At 33.6% G+C, this 16,769-nt stretch overlaps 1 protein-coding gene across 1 annotated transcript in view; it reads right to left on the reverse strand.

Annotated features, from left to right (window-relative positions):
- Positions 1 to 277: 277 nt before the first annotated feature.
- Positions 278 to 16,769, reverse strand: part of LOC112685731 (lachesin-like) — a 149,986-nt gene continuing 133,494 nt past the window's right edge. The window contains exons 8-9 of the mRNA XM_025557696.1: positions 2,688 to 2,858; positions 278 to 1,710 (exon numbers count right to left, since the gene is read on the reverse strand). Coding sequence (XP_025413481.1) covers positions 1,475 to 1,710; positions 2,688 to 2,858 — 407 coding nt within the window. The 3' untranslated portion in view covers positions 278 to 1,474. The remainder of the gene's footprint in view (positions 1,711 to 2,687; positions 2,859 to 16,769) is intronic.

Consider the following 16,769-nt stretch of genomic DNA (forward strand, 5'->3'; position numbering starts at 1 on the left):
CAACTATACAGTTTTATTGAGTGGCCACACATAAAATGTTTAATGAAAAGCCAACAGGGCCATCGGCTTTTAATTTCGATTTCACATACTGTTTTTATTGTTGATCGATTTAAATAGCTTTATAGCGCTCATCCTGCTTAACAGTCATTGGTTTAATGATGACGACCACCGTGTTATCTTTGCAGAAATATAATTTAACAGGTATCGAGTGTAAGCATTTAACGGTCGAACGGACAGCGTTTGGGGGGGGAGGGATGAAAAAAAAAATTCAAAACCATTAAATCGTATATGGAAATCATTTAATTGAATCGTATATTATTATTATAAGTTTTTTTTTGTTTCACATTAATATCGATATAATATTTTAATATATTATTTTTTTTCTATTCAAAGTCGTACCAACGCAAAACAACATAATCGCACGCATGACACCGACGTACACATAAAAATAATAAGAAAAATAGTAATAGTAATAATAACGTATTATAATCGTATAGTATTGTTACAGTAATAATAATAATAATATTATCGTACACAGTATGTGCGACATGTATAATATATTCGCAACGACGTTTTCAACGTGTAACGTACACATTTTATCGTATATACCTACGACATGCGCGTGTAACGGGAAGAGGGTATGTTGTCTGTCCCGTGGACGAGACTGTCGGGATAATTTCATTACGACTCTCGAAGTAGGCGCGGCTAAATTGCATTACTATTATCGCCGCAATAACGGTCATCAGGTGGAAGGGAGGAAGTGAGAGTTGCGGGCAACATCGTCTGGTCGAGATGTGCGTTTTACAGTACCTGAGTGGATTAACGTTTGGGGCGTTTCCGGAGAATTGATAAAACTTACAAAACGATAAAACGTCTTTAAGCCCACGTAATTTCACTGCCCGCCACCGCCACCATCTCTGTCGGACGAATAAACACCGATCTAGAGGGTTGCAAAGGACGTTGGTGGTGGGTCGGGATAGCTGTGACCGGTAGAACTGCAGCAGATAGAGGGTGTATGAGACGACATCGCCACATCCGGACTACGTTTCAGTAACAGTTATTATTCTTATTATTGTTGTTATTATTATTACTACTGTTATTGTTACTATTACTATTATTCACGCTAGATTATTGTTATATGCTGCTTTATTTACTCGCAGTCTCCAAGATAATATATACACTCGTGGGCGTCGTTACGGAACGATTATTACTATGAACGGCCGTGGTGACAGAACGATCAGTTTTTTCTTCTACGACCCGATCATGCCCCGGTTACGAGATAATAATATTGTACTAATAACATTAAACAGTAATAATAATAATAATATAACCGATCGTCGACGTGATATAATAACGATGAAACGCGCGCAGGGCGTACCGAGACCGGCGAGTGACGTGCTCGTCGAGCGAGTGATATTCGCCTGGTAAGCACCGAACAGCTTGGAGAGCGTGTTTACCAGACGGCCGCCACGTGTCAGAGATACTTGAACGTGCGGTACAACGGCGGCACCAGGCGGATGGATGCGCTGGGACTGGCGGGCGGTTGTTGCGACGCGTCCAAGTGATGTCGGTGCTTGGTCCGGTTCCGGTTGTCACCAATTCCGTTCCCGCCGGCGTGGTGATGGTGAGTCTCGGTGTACAGTTCCTCCTGGTAAAGGTCCGACAGGTCACCGTTCTCCGCGTCCGCGGCATCGTCCAGGCCCCGTATCTCTGCACATTGGCAAACGAGAGTTCGCTGTTAGTGGCGCTCACGGCCTAGTATTAGAAAACGCACCGGTTGCGAAGAATGTGCCGGCTTGCCGTGATCAGGGACGGAACTAGGCGGTGGAAGACGGGGTTTCATCTCCCGGCGTAAAATTGTAGAGGGTGTAATTTTTGTAATTATTAACTAATTTGATATTTTTAACTTTGTTAAATAACTGTTATTAGGTTAAAACTCAATATGTATGATTGTATATTAATTATTAGAAAAAAATTCTCGAGAAGAGTATTTGATTATTGGTCTATGATAGGGCGTAAAAATTCCTAGTTCCACCTCTGATAACACGTGGAACGGATATTATGTAGGTAATGATTTAGAGAGATAATAGTTTTTATCTCGAAAACGTACAAAGCGCGCTGCTGCCTTTCCGATGGGTATTCGTTTTCGATTAGCTATTCTTCTGCGTCTAGGGTCGGTTGTATAACGTTCACGTTCCGTGTCCGTTTTCGACATTATAAATGTGTAATTATTTGAATAAGTATGGGGTCAAGTCCCCGCGGTCGGATAAGATTAATTATATCATGTACAGTGTACAGATAGACACATTAACGTCGCGTTTACTTGTCACCTTGTCCGTCCGTCCCCTACCGAAGTCGGTAAGATATCCTTAAAACATGGTCAAACTTTGAACAAGTCCATAACTACAAACGCGACTAATCATATGTATTTGTTTCAACCGCGCGGTGTTACGGTTAAAGTTGACTTACTCAATAGTTTGTTATTGAACCACATACTAAACAGTTATTGCGAAGTATGCATTATTCTATTGCAGAAAAGTTTAAGATAGGTATCACGAAAGGTTTTGAGAGTAAATACAAATGTCTCATAACAAACAAAAATGTGTTCCCTCCCTTCAATTATTCATGACACTTCCATTTCATACCAGTCTTTCGACTAATAAACGTATTTTAATATTACAGCTTACCGTACAATCTAATGTTGCTTTCCACCTCACCAAGCGAGTTCTTCGCTATGCACCTGTACGATCCCAAGTCGTGTCTCTCCACCGATTTGATGGTTAATACCATTTGATCCTCGAATATAGACTTCTGGGTACTAGTCGTTTGGTATTTGTCACTTGTTATGACCATATCGCCTGGAACGCAAAACAAAAAAACACACCGTGATTAATCGATACAATGACTATTTATTTTGAACTTTATATGTATATGATGACTCCACCAAATCGTCATGCGATATTTTTAGACATTTGCAAAAAAAATGAATCTTGTCAGTTAAAGTAAAATAGAATAAAGTATAATTTATTTTATAACGATAACGTACGTCGCGCAATTCTCGCAGCGCATTAATAAAACAGTAGAAAAAAAGAAGGATAAGAGAGTGGAAGAGAGCGAATAAGAGGAAGGAAATATGCGTGTATGTGAGAGAGAGAGAAAGCGAATGAAAGAAAGATATAGGGGACTGATGAACTTAATCAATATTAATTACTATTTTCCTTTTAAGACTGGTAACGTATAAATTGCAAAGACAAATTAATGTCGACACTCGACTGTCGGCCGCCGCATAACCCTCCTCATTAAGGTCTGGTATTTTGAAATGCGTCGGGACCGAGAGTCAATTCGGACGAAATAGCTTTTAATTGCGTTGAACGGTTTAAAGCAAAATAAAAAAAAAAAAAAAAATACCGCCAACTACTGCGATAGTAAACTTTGTACGTAAAACAAAACGGTTTGTAATGGCGGCGATGGTGTGTGGTGTAGACTTAAAGACATCGAAACGTGTCTCGTCCGGGCTGGAAGTAATAAAACACTGCGGGACGGTTAGATCGTCATTAAACTTCGAATAGAACTATATATAATGAAATGTGATCGCGTAACACAGCGATTGGATTCAATGTCATCTTCTTCTTCTGTTTTCTTCTGTTGGAATTTATTACTCTTGAAGAGTTTTTACCACTAACACGATCTGTCTCCATTCTTCTCTATTATGAACTATTATCCTCCACTCTCATACTCCTATTTTCTTGAGGTCTTCTTCCATTGTATCCAACCATCTTTTTCTAGGCCGTCCACGAAGTTTCTTTCCCGTAGGCCTCCATTCCAGCACCATTCTAACCGTCTCTTCCTCATTTCTGCGCATTACATGACCAAGCCATTGTATTCGTTATCCACTTATGAAGCTAGTGGCTGGTGCCAGTTCCAATTCATCCTGTAATTCTCGATTAAATTTTTTTCTCCACCCACCTGTTCTATTATCATAGACAGGATCGCAAATTATTCTCCATATTTTATTTTCAAATGTCCTTAGTTTCCTTTCTGTATTACTAGTAGTTGTCCAGGTTTCGCATCCATAGGTTAACGTGGGATATATTATAGCCATGTAGAACCTTGTGTTTTTCTTTGAGAATACTTTTGATTTCAGAAACTTACTTAGTGCGAATGCTGCCCTTTCATCCTTTGATATTCTTATTCCGATCTCTCTTGACCAATAATTTTTGATACTCAACATGGCTCCTAAATACTGGAAATCGTTAACTTTTTCAAAAACTACTGTTCCATCATCATTGTCCGTATTCTCTTCATTTTCTTCATTTTCTAATAGTTTCATTATCTTCGTTTTTTCTCTATTGATTTTTAATCCTACTTTACAAGCTGCTTGTTCCAAAACTTGGGCTGCTCTTTTGGTGTGATTTAACAAGTTTCTCAAAATATTTAAATCATCCGTAAATCCAAGCACCTAAATTTTTCGCTCCCCTATTGTTATACCCGTTGGCTCTTTCTAAATTTCTCTAATTATTTTCTTCAACGCCAAATCAAATAACATTGGAGACAGCGTATTTACTTGTTCTAGACCAGGGGCATCATTTCAACTTTTGAAAGAGTGGGGTAACTAATTAAATTTGCCGACTTCATAATATTTAAGAAATTATGGTTACCTATATATTTAAAAATTTAATATTTATGGACGATAGACTATCAATAAAATAATTTTTCGGAACAAAACATGTAAGAATTAGTAATGAATAATGATTTCAGGATGATAAATAAAGAACATGAAATGTTTCAATTCACCCAATTAAATAATAACATTGAAGATAGTAAAACATTAATTAATTTACTTATCTTATAGGTTATAAGTTACTTTTTTTTTTTTTTTTAATTCGCTATTGTTGAGGACAATACAGTTATACAATTATATGGTGAAAAGATTCAAATTTATAAAAAACATACAAATCAATTTAAGAAGCCAGCGGAAATGTTAAAATGAATGATGGAATTGATGACATGGGTAGAGGGAGAGTTAAGGATAAGATTTGAATCGGGAGTGAGATAACCCAAAGTGGATAAGAATAAAAAAAGGAAATGTCTACTAGGAGAGAGAGAGAGAGGGGAGGGGGCTATAAGTAACCTATCAATAGGTTTAATGGAATAATAATATAAATCTAATTAAATAAATACTTATATTATACAATATATTTGAGATATAATTTTATGTTTTTATAAATAAGTTCTGTGAAGTATTAAATATACAAATAATAAATTTATAATTAAATAAATACTTATAATTTTATTATTTGTTGGTGCTGAAAAATTCAACAGTTTGGGCTATCAAAAGCGTATAAACGTTTCGATAATGATATAAGTGACTATCTTAAGTGTGTTTTTGGTTTACCATTTTTGAAACTAGAGGAGGTGTTTAATTGTTTTATTGATGACTTTATGACTGTCAAACCAATTAATAAAAACGTCGATAAATTTTATGATTATCTTCTAAAAACATATTTTGAGCAAGATGCATTATTTTTTCCTAATATTTCGGCCGAGTTTACAGCAACCATAAATCGCACCACATATAGTTGTGAAAGTTTTCATGCAAAATTAAATGCTAGTTTTAATGCAGTTCATCCTAACATTTTTGTTTTAATAGAAATTTTACTTGGGATCCAGAGTGAAATTTACGTATCACTTCGGAGCTTAGCCACACAGCCAATCAAAAGAGTAGAAAAAGAAAATTTTTTACGAGAAAAGATGCTTAGTTTTACTAGTGGAGGATTGAGCCACTTAAATTTTATAAAATATGTGTCCTTTAAATTTATTGCCTAGTTTAAAATAGTACAAATATTTTCGATAAAAAAAAAAGCAATATAAGTAACAAAAAAAAAAAAAGTGTCTTATATTTAATAATAATTTTAATATTTTAATAATCTTTACATCAGACCGTTACCTTAACGTAACAAAAAACAACATTTTTGGGAGACATTCTAGCCTATCTCCTCGTGGTGTCTTCTGGGTAACGCTAATAGGCTAGAATATATCGGGACCCAACTCATGTACTCCATAAAATATACTGGGACCCAACTCATGTTCTCCATAAAATACGTCCGGACCCAATTCATGCTGTTTTTGAAATCTGGGACCCAACTCGAGTGTGTCCGACCTAACCCGCAGCTATACGTTTCAACTGTTTTTTTTTTCGTTCTGCGTTTGATAAATTGCAAAACGAAACGTCTGTATGATACTCGCAACGGTTCCCCAGACGACGCGAGTTTTGCGACTGTCGATGACGACGACCGGAGAAAGTTTCGCGAAAGACGTGCGGCGCGTAGTATAGTATTGTCACGCGCATTGCTTTATGTGTATATATGATATTATGTATACATACATACATACATACATATATATATATATATATGTATGTATGTAAATGAACAAATGTATACGAACCAAGACAAAAGTCAAAAACAAAACAAGACTAGATGTAAAACAACGAACGGCAAACATCCCATGGGAATTCTATCGTCCACGTTGTTGTACACGAGAAGGTGGCGGCAGAATTCTTCATCTCGTTGTATTTTATATGTGCTAGGATTACGCCGAGGCCTTTATGCTTTTGTTTGTATCCCGTCTTCGCGGCACCGCGCATCCGCCCACCACCGAAACCCCGTTGCACGATCGACGGGCAATACGAAATCCGTCATTACCAACATCACGTTCTTGGTGCCTTCTGGTTATTACGGTTGGGTTGTATGCTCACCTCATCGCATGACGGTTAATCTCTCGTCCAAATCAGTGCGCGCGCCAATACATTGCTATGCAATACGATGTGTCGCCTAAGGAGCGTAAACGAGGATACCCACTTGATACCGGTAAATCCCTAAATAATGTATTGTCTTTTTTTTTAAGTGCTCAGTGGCAGTGGTTCTCTATTATATTCCATACAGTTTGCGAACACCGCAATATATTGTACAATATACATATTTTGGTAACGAAACCTATATCGAACTGGTTGCTAGAACTGTTTGCTAAAAAAGCAACTTAATTTTTAACTTGCCAAAATGTTTTAAGCGTGACTTACACAATTCTGGTTTACTAGCAAATAGTAAACTAGTTAACTGTTTTGATAGAAAACTAGTTTGTGAGTAAAGTAGAAACATTTAAACTTATTGACGAACTAGCGTGATATCAGTTACGAGCAAAAAAAGTATCATGTAACTGCACAATTAGTTTTTTATTCAGAACTAGAAGCTTGTGTTACCCTGGAAGTACAATAATATTGTTCATTTGAAATTTAAATAAAATATTATTTTTATATTTTATTTAATATGTTTCATAAAAATAATATTTATATTTCATACTCTTTAATGTAATATACATTGTTATAATATTTTATTGTTTTGTTTTTCATTTTAATGGACTGAAGGTAGGTATATTTTGTTTAATAAATAAGTTAATTTTGTATTATTATTAATTTGTGTTTAATATTTTTCATAAAATATCTTGTATCTTGTGTAACATTTTATAAAGATGTAATAACTTAAAATCTCCTATGTCCCCTCTCAGATAAAAAAATATCATTTTATTAATTTAATTCTTTAAATATCATTATAAATAAAGTATATATTATAACAGAATTTAAAATAATAAAATATTATTTATTTCTCGAACACTTTGAAAGTATTTTTTAATAAAATAGAATAATAGCTGATTTACAAATAACTGTTTTGTTTCTACCGAAAAATAGCGTTTTTTCACAAAGGAGATTTATTCCAGCGGACGACGATATGCTAGTAAAACAGATGACTATTATTGTATATACGATAACTAACTAATAAATAACTATTTAATTACGCGTTAGTAAAACAGCTTGTTAGTATGTTTCACTATAGTTGCTAGCAAACCAGCATTGTGTATACTACGCATTAGTCTTGTTCAATGTTCCGTATTTTTTCCTGTTGCTTTCATTACAATGTGATATGGCAATGCTTATCAGCAGTATTATCAGCAACCGAAGACAGTTATCGTAGTTTTCATACGATTGCCGAGTACAAAGATTTGCAGATTTTTCGAAAATGCGTCTAGTTGCCATAGCGTTCCAGCCAACAAGATCACCGAAGTAGATTGTTTACTTAAACAGCGACCAGGTTATTTAAATCTACAACGCCAAGACACGGTTATTATATACGTAAAACCCATTTGCGTTATAGCGATACATTTAGAATCAATCATATCCTATACACGCATACAGGTGAATTTAATGTTATTCGCACAAAGTACGTATGCGTTACTGTGACAGGCCTGTAGTCACGGGAGAGACGTAAAAGGAGGAATTGCTCCGATCGTTGCCCACTATAATTTTTATCGGAAGACGGCGATTTTCACATTGATTTACATGTTGGTAAAAACAGTATATCAATAAGTGATAATTCAAATGCAAGTGGGTCATGGTGGTGATGGTTAATTTTAAAACATTGTAATTCATTTGTAAAAATAAAATAAAATTAGTTATAATATTGCTTTTTTTCTATTGCCCTCTCTACAACTCGATTTGCTCACCCCCTCTTGAAAAACTGATCTGGCTACGAACCTGTTCTGTGATCGCATCGAATGCGGAGAAAAAATGTGTAGCTCCGCTGTTTTATTTTTTTAAAGACCGTGAAATGTATATCGAAATCACAAAAATTAACGACAACGCCCGGACGGTTTACAGTAAAACGAATTTTTTTATCCCGTGTAGGAACATCATATTTTTTATTATCTTTACAGGAACGATGTTTTAACATACAAAATCAGTAGTGAACAAGGTCAATAATCTGTAGAAAATGTAATGCAGTGATTAAAGTGTATCCTGCATGTTTTGACGGACAAAAGAAAAATTATTTTTTTTTTTTTTTTTTAAATATATTAAATCTGTTTACAAAATAAAAACAATAGGTAATAAGGATAACTTTAAGAATAAGTTACAAACATGAAATGCGCAAAGAGGAGACCATTCATTAACAGGACCTCAGAAATGTTTTATTTTTTTTTTTTTTTTTGCTATTTTAGGAGATCTCTAGACCAGTTTCTTCTTAATCGACGAGGAATTTGTGGTAATGAAAGAGAGGTTTATGTGGTTTGTTAATTTTGAATGGAAACTTTTGTAGTGGCTTTTTGCAAGCTCATTCAATGTTTGTATTTTTAGATCATTATGGAGGGCTGCATTTGTTATGTACCATGGTGCATCGGTGATAAGTCTTAGGGTAATTGATTGAAAGTTGTGAATGTTTGCGGGTTTAGCTGAGCCCCAAATTTGGATGTCATATGACCATACTGGCCTGATAATTACTTTGTATCAGAGTAATTTGTTTTTGAGACTTAAGTTTGATTTTAGTAGAGGTCTAAGTTGATGGAGACAAGAGTTTAGTTGTTTTCGTTTTTACTTGGTGTGGTTTGAACAGGTCAACTTTTTATTCAGAGTTATACTTAGATATTTGGTTGACAGGTGAAGTGGAATTAGTTTGTTATTGATTTTTAGTGTGGGGGGGGGCATTCTCTTTTGTTTAGTGAAAAATTCATTTGAGTGGTTTTTTCGTCATTAATTTTAATTTTCCATTTTTTGGCCCAAGATTATATTTTATTTAGATGTGATTGTAATTTTTGAGATGCGATAATAGAAATATTATTTTACGAAAGTATTGCTGTGTCATCAGCAAATGAGGCGAAAAGAGTTTGGCTTGTTGTAGGTATATCAGCGATGAAGATATTATAGAGTATAGATGAAAGGTCACTACCCTGAGGAACTCCAGCTTTAATATTATGAACAGTCGAAAAACTATTTTTCTGACGAATGGAAAATGTGTTTTAGTTACGATTATTATCGATCTAATTGTGTCCACAAGAAATCGATTTTTCTCATCTGTCCATAAAGCATTTGTAATTGAAAATACATTTTCTACCGATTCGTTAGTTTCGGCCATCGAATACTTTAAAATAATCGTAAAATATTTAGTTGGAATGTTATTTTTTTCTAAAATTTTAAATATTTTACGCCACCTATCTTCGGCTTTTGGACTATCTTTCCAGTTTTGCATTTTAACCTTCATTACATTTATCACACGATTAAATTCGTCAAAAAGTTCACCTTCATCGAATTTCAAGGTTGGATTATTCTTAATAATATATTTAAAACATTCTTGAATGTCACTCCAAATTGGAAAATTTAGAATTTGAATCCAACGAAAAACTTTTATTGGTTCAAAGTGATATCCCCATTTTTCCACATACGATAAAAACGTATCATAAAACTCATCAGTTATCTCAATAATTTTTTTTTCACTATACAGTTTGTTCTTATCAAGATCTGAAATAAGTTGAGCTAGCTCTGATGTAAAAAAATTTTGATTTTTCCGATTTTTTATTTTACCATACAACACTTACACTTACTACAATTTCTTCATACACCTCACATGCCAATGTATGATCTTCTTCTATCCTCTTTATTGTATCACATACCAACTTCAACTGACTTGGTACAAAATATAACCATGCAATGGATATAGGATCATTAAAAAAAGTTCTTAAAACTGTAGGACACTTTTCTTGTGACATAAAATATGATTTCAATGCAGGATATAAATCTATTATTTAAGAAACAGCTGGTTAGAGATGTAGAGTTAACCAACGCGTTTTTACAGATCCTAAAATATTTTTGTACTCAATACTAACAAAATCGCAAAAATTCTTTAATTTTTCTATACGAACTATATAAATATGAAAATACTGAAATATTTTATTAATTATGACTTCAATGTCAGTTTGCGAAATATCAGCACTACTATGCATAGCATTGTACAAAATATGAGCAGCACAGCCAATGCCGGAAATATTTCTTTTTAATTTTTCATTTAGAATTGCAAAAACGTTATTTGTACCTTTTCTCGAGACGCCGCCAAAATTTGTATTGCAGTTGTCACCCGAAAACACAACATTATTTAATAAATTATATTTTTTTAAAACATTCATTATGTAATATGATAAAATATTTGATGTTTCTCCTTTTAAATTCATAAATTCTAACACTTTAATTTTTACCCCTTCTTGAGGGTTACAATACCGAATAAAAATTGGAACCATTTTTAAATTTTTATGGTTTAATGTGTCCATCATATGGTTAAAAATGTAATGGATTTTAGTTCATCTAACATTTGTTGAATGGCAAAAGGAGCTATTATATTCACAATTATAGATTCACATTTTGTACGACTACACGAACATTTTTTTTATAATTGATGTTGTACAATCCATAGACCTAAATGAATGATTGTGTATGATAGTATGAAATGCAAAAAGACCCTCATCTGCCGCAATACGTTTGCTTTCATTTGTTGACTGTACTTTAGTGAAAAAATTCGTCACTTTATTTGAAGAACTGCTTGATCCGGTCAATAAATTTTTCTTTTGTTTAAAATGTTGTGCAATATCTGAACGACCACCATTTTCTATTGAAAAAACTGATTTACATTCAATACATAAAACTTTTACGATTTCATTACGATCTTTTAAAAACGAAAATTCAACTTTCAAGCTGGGAGTAAATACTCACCTTCGCTTAGGCATTTTAATAGATTACTTTCCTAAAATTATAAAATATTACAACAACAATTATCAACAAATCGACAACACTCAACGATTGTTGGAACCAAACTAATAGCTATTCGCTATAATAACGATAACCGTATTCACAAAACGTATTTTCAGCGATATAAATAGATTTTCGTTGTTTTAATATAGAATAAACTGAAGGGAATCGAAAGCATAGTCAGATGCATATGACCGATAACGGTCAATCCGATAACTCCGATAACTTGTAGACTTATACTGCCTATACTGATAAATTCAGACAATCACAAGATTACAATTATAATTATTATTTATTACTTTCGTAAGTTAATTTTTCAAATTAATTTAGTTTGATCAAAAAAACAGGACAAAAAGCGTCCTGAAAGAAGTTTGTCAGGAACACAGGACACAACGCTGAAATAAAGGACAATCCTGTAAAAAACAGGACGTATGGTCACCCTACTGAGTAGGGTGTACATTTAAATACGATTATACGTTTGTGATAATCTAATAAACGTTACCCCGTACGCTTAATTGTCAAGAACTCGATCACACGCAATATCAACACAAATCTTCTAAACGAACGATTCCATAGCTTCCTAATAGATAATGGTGGGGGGCATTAATTAGTTAAAAAAATAATTTTTTCTTTAAACTTTTTAACTTTACTAGTTAGTTTATTTTCTATTAAACTTTATAACCTAACTATTATATGGTTGTCAGTTGAAATAACTTAGCTTTACACAGTCGATTTCAAAGGATCTATCAAGTTAAAAATGTTTGAAATTTTTCGTTTATACGCAGTGTAGTGCTTTAGATAAATTTATCTAGATATGTTATCTAGATAAAAACTTCATATCGTTATCTTATTTAGATAAAAAATAAAATTGACATCTAATATTCATGTAGATAAAAATCATAGCCATCTAGATAAATTTATCTAGATAATTCATAAAATCTGTAGCTAATCATTAGTAATAAGTTATTACTAATAACTAATCTACAAGTTTATCATTGAATATAAAATAAATTACTAAATAAGAAATTTGTATATTTACTTGCAAAAATTGGTTCTAAAAATAGTTTTACATAGCATTTATTATTAATTATGAACAATGACAATTTATTATGTATACAGACATATATTACCTACATACTATGCATGGGAGGTGGGAATTATTTATAATTTCATAGTATGGCCCATACGGGGAAGTCTCATGCCCTATTACTATTGTTCTGTAGTATTACGAACGTCGAAAGAACATATACAAGAATATTAGAACCAGAGATAACGCATCATAGATCTGAACTGGTTATTATTATAGTTGTGCGGTAGATGGTTTATAAATAATAAAATACAGAAATAATTGTCGATAAGAAAATGGCAATATTAAAATACGCACTACGCTGTACCTACACAGAAATTGATCGTTCTCCATCATCATTCGACCGCCTTAAATTCAATATTTATATATAAATTATGTCCATTGTTCATGTAATCATGTGCTCTAAATAATTGTTATTGCTGAACCCTAATTCTATGAATTTGTACTTTGATGTGTCTACATAATATTATTGTACAATAAAATAAATATTGGGCGTGAAACGTCCGTTATTTATTAAAAACTTGTACTGCACGTAGCGCACTCTTATCCATAACGTGTTTATTGTTTATCGTCAGACCGTCTTCATATTTTTCATAATTTTGTCTATGACTTTCAATTTTATTGTATTGGTGAAATATTTTATATTTTGAAATGGATCATAACATAATACAATCATTACACAAGCCCAAAAGAGTTTGCCTACAAAGGGATGAAAACGTTGATGCCTTATATAAATATCTAGATAACAATTCCTTTATCTATCTATATCTAGATAAATTCATTTTCTACAGTATCTACCTATATCTAGATATTTTTTTTTTTTATCTAAGTATAACACTGTTTATACGTAAATATTAATATAAAAATTAAATAATAATGTAAACTAAAATGGTCACATACATCAGACGTCATATTAGATTTTGTAGGTTGGGTGCCCACTTTTGGATATGGGGTTTTGGCCGTGGATACAGAATGTTATGTATAAAGAATTTTAACTATTAACGTAAATAAATACGGTAATGAGTGGTCTCTTGATGTAAAATGTCATGTTATTTTTCAAACACTTCGGCGCCACTGCTGTATATTGTGTTAAAAAAATTCAATGAAATTTTTTATTATAATTTAGAAAATAAGAACTTTCTAAAGATCGCAGTCACTTTTTGTGTGATCTACATACTAATCAAAAAAAAAAAAAAAAATTTAAATTGAGTTATATTAATATTTTTTTCCTTATTCACTTTTAACTTATCAAATTAAATTGTGAATTGTGATTGAAATGAATTGTTAACTGTTTACTTTTAACTTATCGATCTTATGTTCTCTTTACTCAAGTTATTTATTTTCGTTAACTTGCCCACCTTTGCTAATAGACCGACTACGCCATGAATGCTCTTGTTGGATAAGTGAACAACATTGACGTGCGTAAGACAATAATGCGTGAACAGGTACACGTCATATGCGTTTGCATTGTGTTGTTTTTGTTGCTCGTCGCGACGTGCCAATTCCAAAAGATTTCCTATACCGTTCGAAGTCGCTGGCGCTAACGGAAAACGAGTTTTCGGGACTCGGCCGTTCGCCGATAATATTTACGTGAGCGTTCTCCTACTAACTGGAAAAATTATACGAGCTGTGCCGTCGTTTGTACACAAACATCATCAATATTAATGTAATGAGTATTAAAATATGTTTTTACATCCTTTTCCTAGGACTTAACACGTGAGCGCCCGCGTTACAATGTATTAGATAATTTACGTTTATAGATTGGCGACCGATAAATATGCGTTTTCTGGTTGCGATTCGATCGGTGTAGTTTTTAAGGGGTTGAATATAGGCAATTTCTCACACGCGTGCGTGAACGCCATGAGAGTGTGTGTGAAGTAAATGATCACTAGTGTGTGAATTACCCCGCCTATACCCTCTTTCAATATGTCATGCCGGGCCATATTAATCTCGTGTTGCTAATCACTAGGGAACGGATTTCTATGTAAATGCATATTTTTATTAAAACGAGATATTTAAGATTCGATAAGAAATGTTTATGATTTAAATCATTCCTATTAAAATTATGATACTTTTATTTTACATATTTTTACATATTTTGGTATAATTACATATTTTTACATATTTCACTAATTTTTAAATATTTTTAAACATATTTTTATCATTTCATCATTCATACGTCTTCTTCGTACGAAAATACAAGAAATTATTTCAAAATTAGTTCCAGAAACTTTTATCGCTATTGGAAAAGCTCAAAATACTAATATAAAATGAAACATTCTTCTTCTTCCATGACTTCGGCCTTCAAGACCATGTCGTCCAACAGATTTGTCTCCAAGTTTCTTTATCTAAAGCTAACTCCTTCCAATCCAATCCTGGTCTCACTTTCTCTATGTCTTCTTTGATCCTTTCTTCCCAGCGTAACCTCGGCCTTCCAAGTGGTCGTTTTCCTTTTGGTGCATTCTCTTGTACTATTTTTATCAATGACCCTGTTTTTCTCCAAGAATGTCCTGCCCACTTCAGTCTTCTTTTGGTGATATCTTCTTTAATGCTTGGTCTTTGATACAAATCCTGAAGTTCCTTGTTTTTACGTATTCTCCATTCACCTTTATGTTCGTCTTTACATGGTCCATAGATTTTTCTCAGTACCTTTCTTTCAAACACTAAAAGAGCATTTTCGTCGTTTTTCCTCATGGTCCAAGTTTCTGACCCATATGTCACCACTGGCTTGATAAGTGTCTGGTATATTTGGGACTTCAGATTTTTCGAGATTACTCTAGATTTTAATAGCTTTGTCAGGCCAAAATAACATTTATTGGCAGCTTGTAATCTTGCTTTTATTTCCGTACCTATTTCATTCTGCTATGTAATTAGTGTGCCAAGGTATTTGAACTGCTGCACTCTTTTGAATTTGTAGTTTTCGACTTCCAGGACCTCGTTACGACAGCCTTTTTGTTCATGTCTTTGCACGACCATATACTCAGTTTTCTCTGCGTTAATCTCTAGGCCTACACGTTTAGCAGCATTTATGAGTTATTTTGATTGTTCTTTGAGTTTATCTTTGCTTTCTGCCATCAAGACTATATCGTCTGCATATGCCAATATTCCAATATTGTTTTCTCATAGTTTTACTCCTTCCTTATCTAAGGCTGCTTCTCTAACTACTTTTTCTAATACTATGTTGAATAAAACCGGTGATATGGCGTCACCCTGCCTTAGTCCAGTTGTCACTTGAACCGTTTTCGATAACGTTTTTCCTACTTTTACCTTTATGTCAGTGTGACTAATACTGCACTCGACGAGGCTTATTAACTTACTAGGCATTCCAAACTCTTCTAAAATCTTGATTATAGACGCTCTATGTATTGAATCATATGCTTTTTTGTAATCAATGAAAACCATATGTACGCTTTTGTCATACTCCCAAGTTTTTTGTAACACCTGACGTAGAATGAAGATTTGATCTATCGTGGAGCGGTTTTGCCTGAAGCCGGCCTGGTAGTCCCCTATAATCTCTTCTGCCCAAGGTTTGATTCTGTCAAGTATACAGTAAGATAAAATCTTATACGTTACATTAAGCAGGGCAATCCCTCTATAATTATTGCATGTTTGTTTCTCTCCTTACTTATGGATGGGATAGACTAAGGCTGTTTTCCATTCCTTTGGTATCTCTTCTTTTTGCCATATTAAACTAATTAAACGATGAATATATTTAAAAAGATTCTCCACACCTTTTTTAAGTAGCTCTCCGGTAATCCCGTCTTCACCGGGCGCCTTGTGGTTTTTTAGGGTTTTTATTTGTTTCGCAATTTCCTCTATCGTAGGTTCAGGATAATCTTCCCTATTCGGTTTTTTATTCTCAAAGAGGAATGGATTAGAAGGTTCTCTACAGTTTAGCAGCTGGTCGAAGTATTGAGCCCATTCCTCAACTATGTCGTCTCTATCCGTTAACAAAGTATCATTTTCGTTTCTTAAAAACATTTCTTTTGGTTTAAAATCCTTGCTTACAGAGCTAATCTTTTTGTATAGGTCCCGTGTCCTATGGTTTTTATAGTCCTGGTT

Source organism: Sipha flava, unplaced genomic scaffold (genome assembly GCF_003268045.1).
Source record: "Sipha flava isolate LNK unplaced genomic scaffold, YSA_version1 289_pilon_pilon, whole genome shotgun sequence".
Taxonomy (NCBI): Eukaryota; Metazoa; Arthropoda; class Insecta; order Hemiptera; family Aphididae; genus Sipha; species Sipha flava.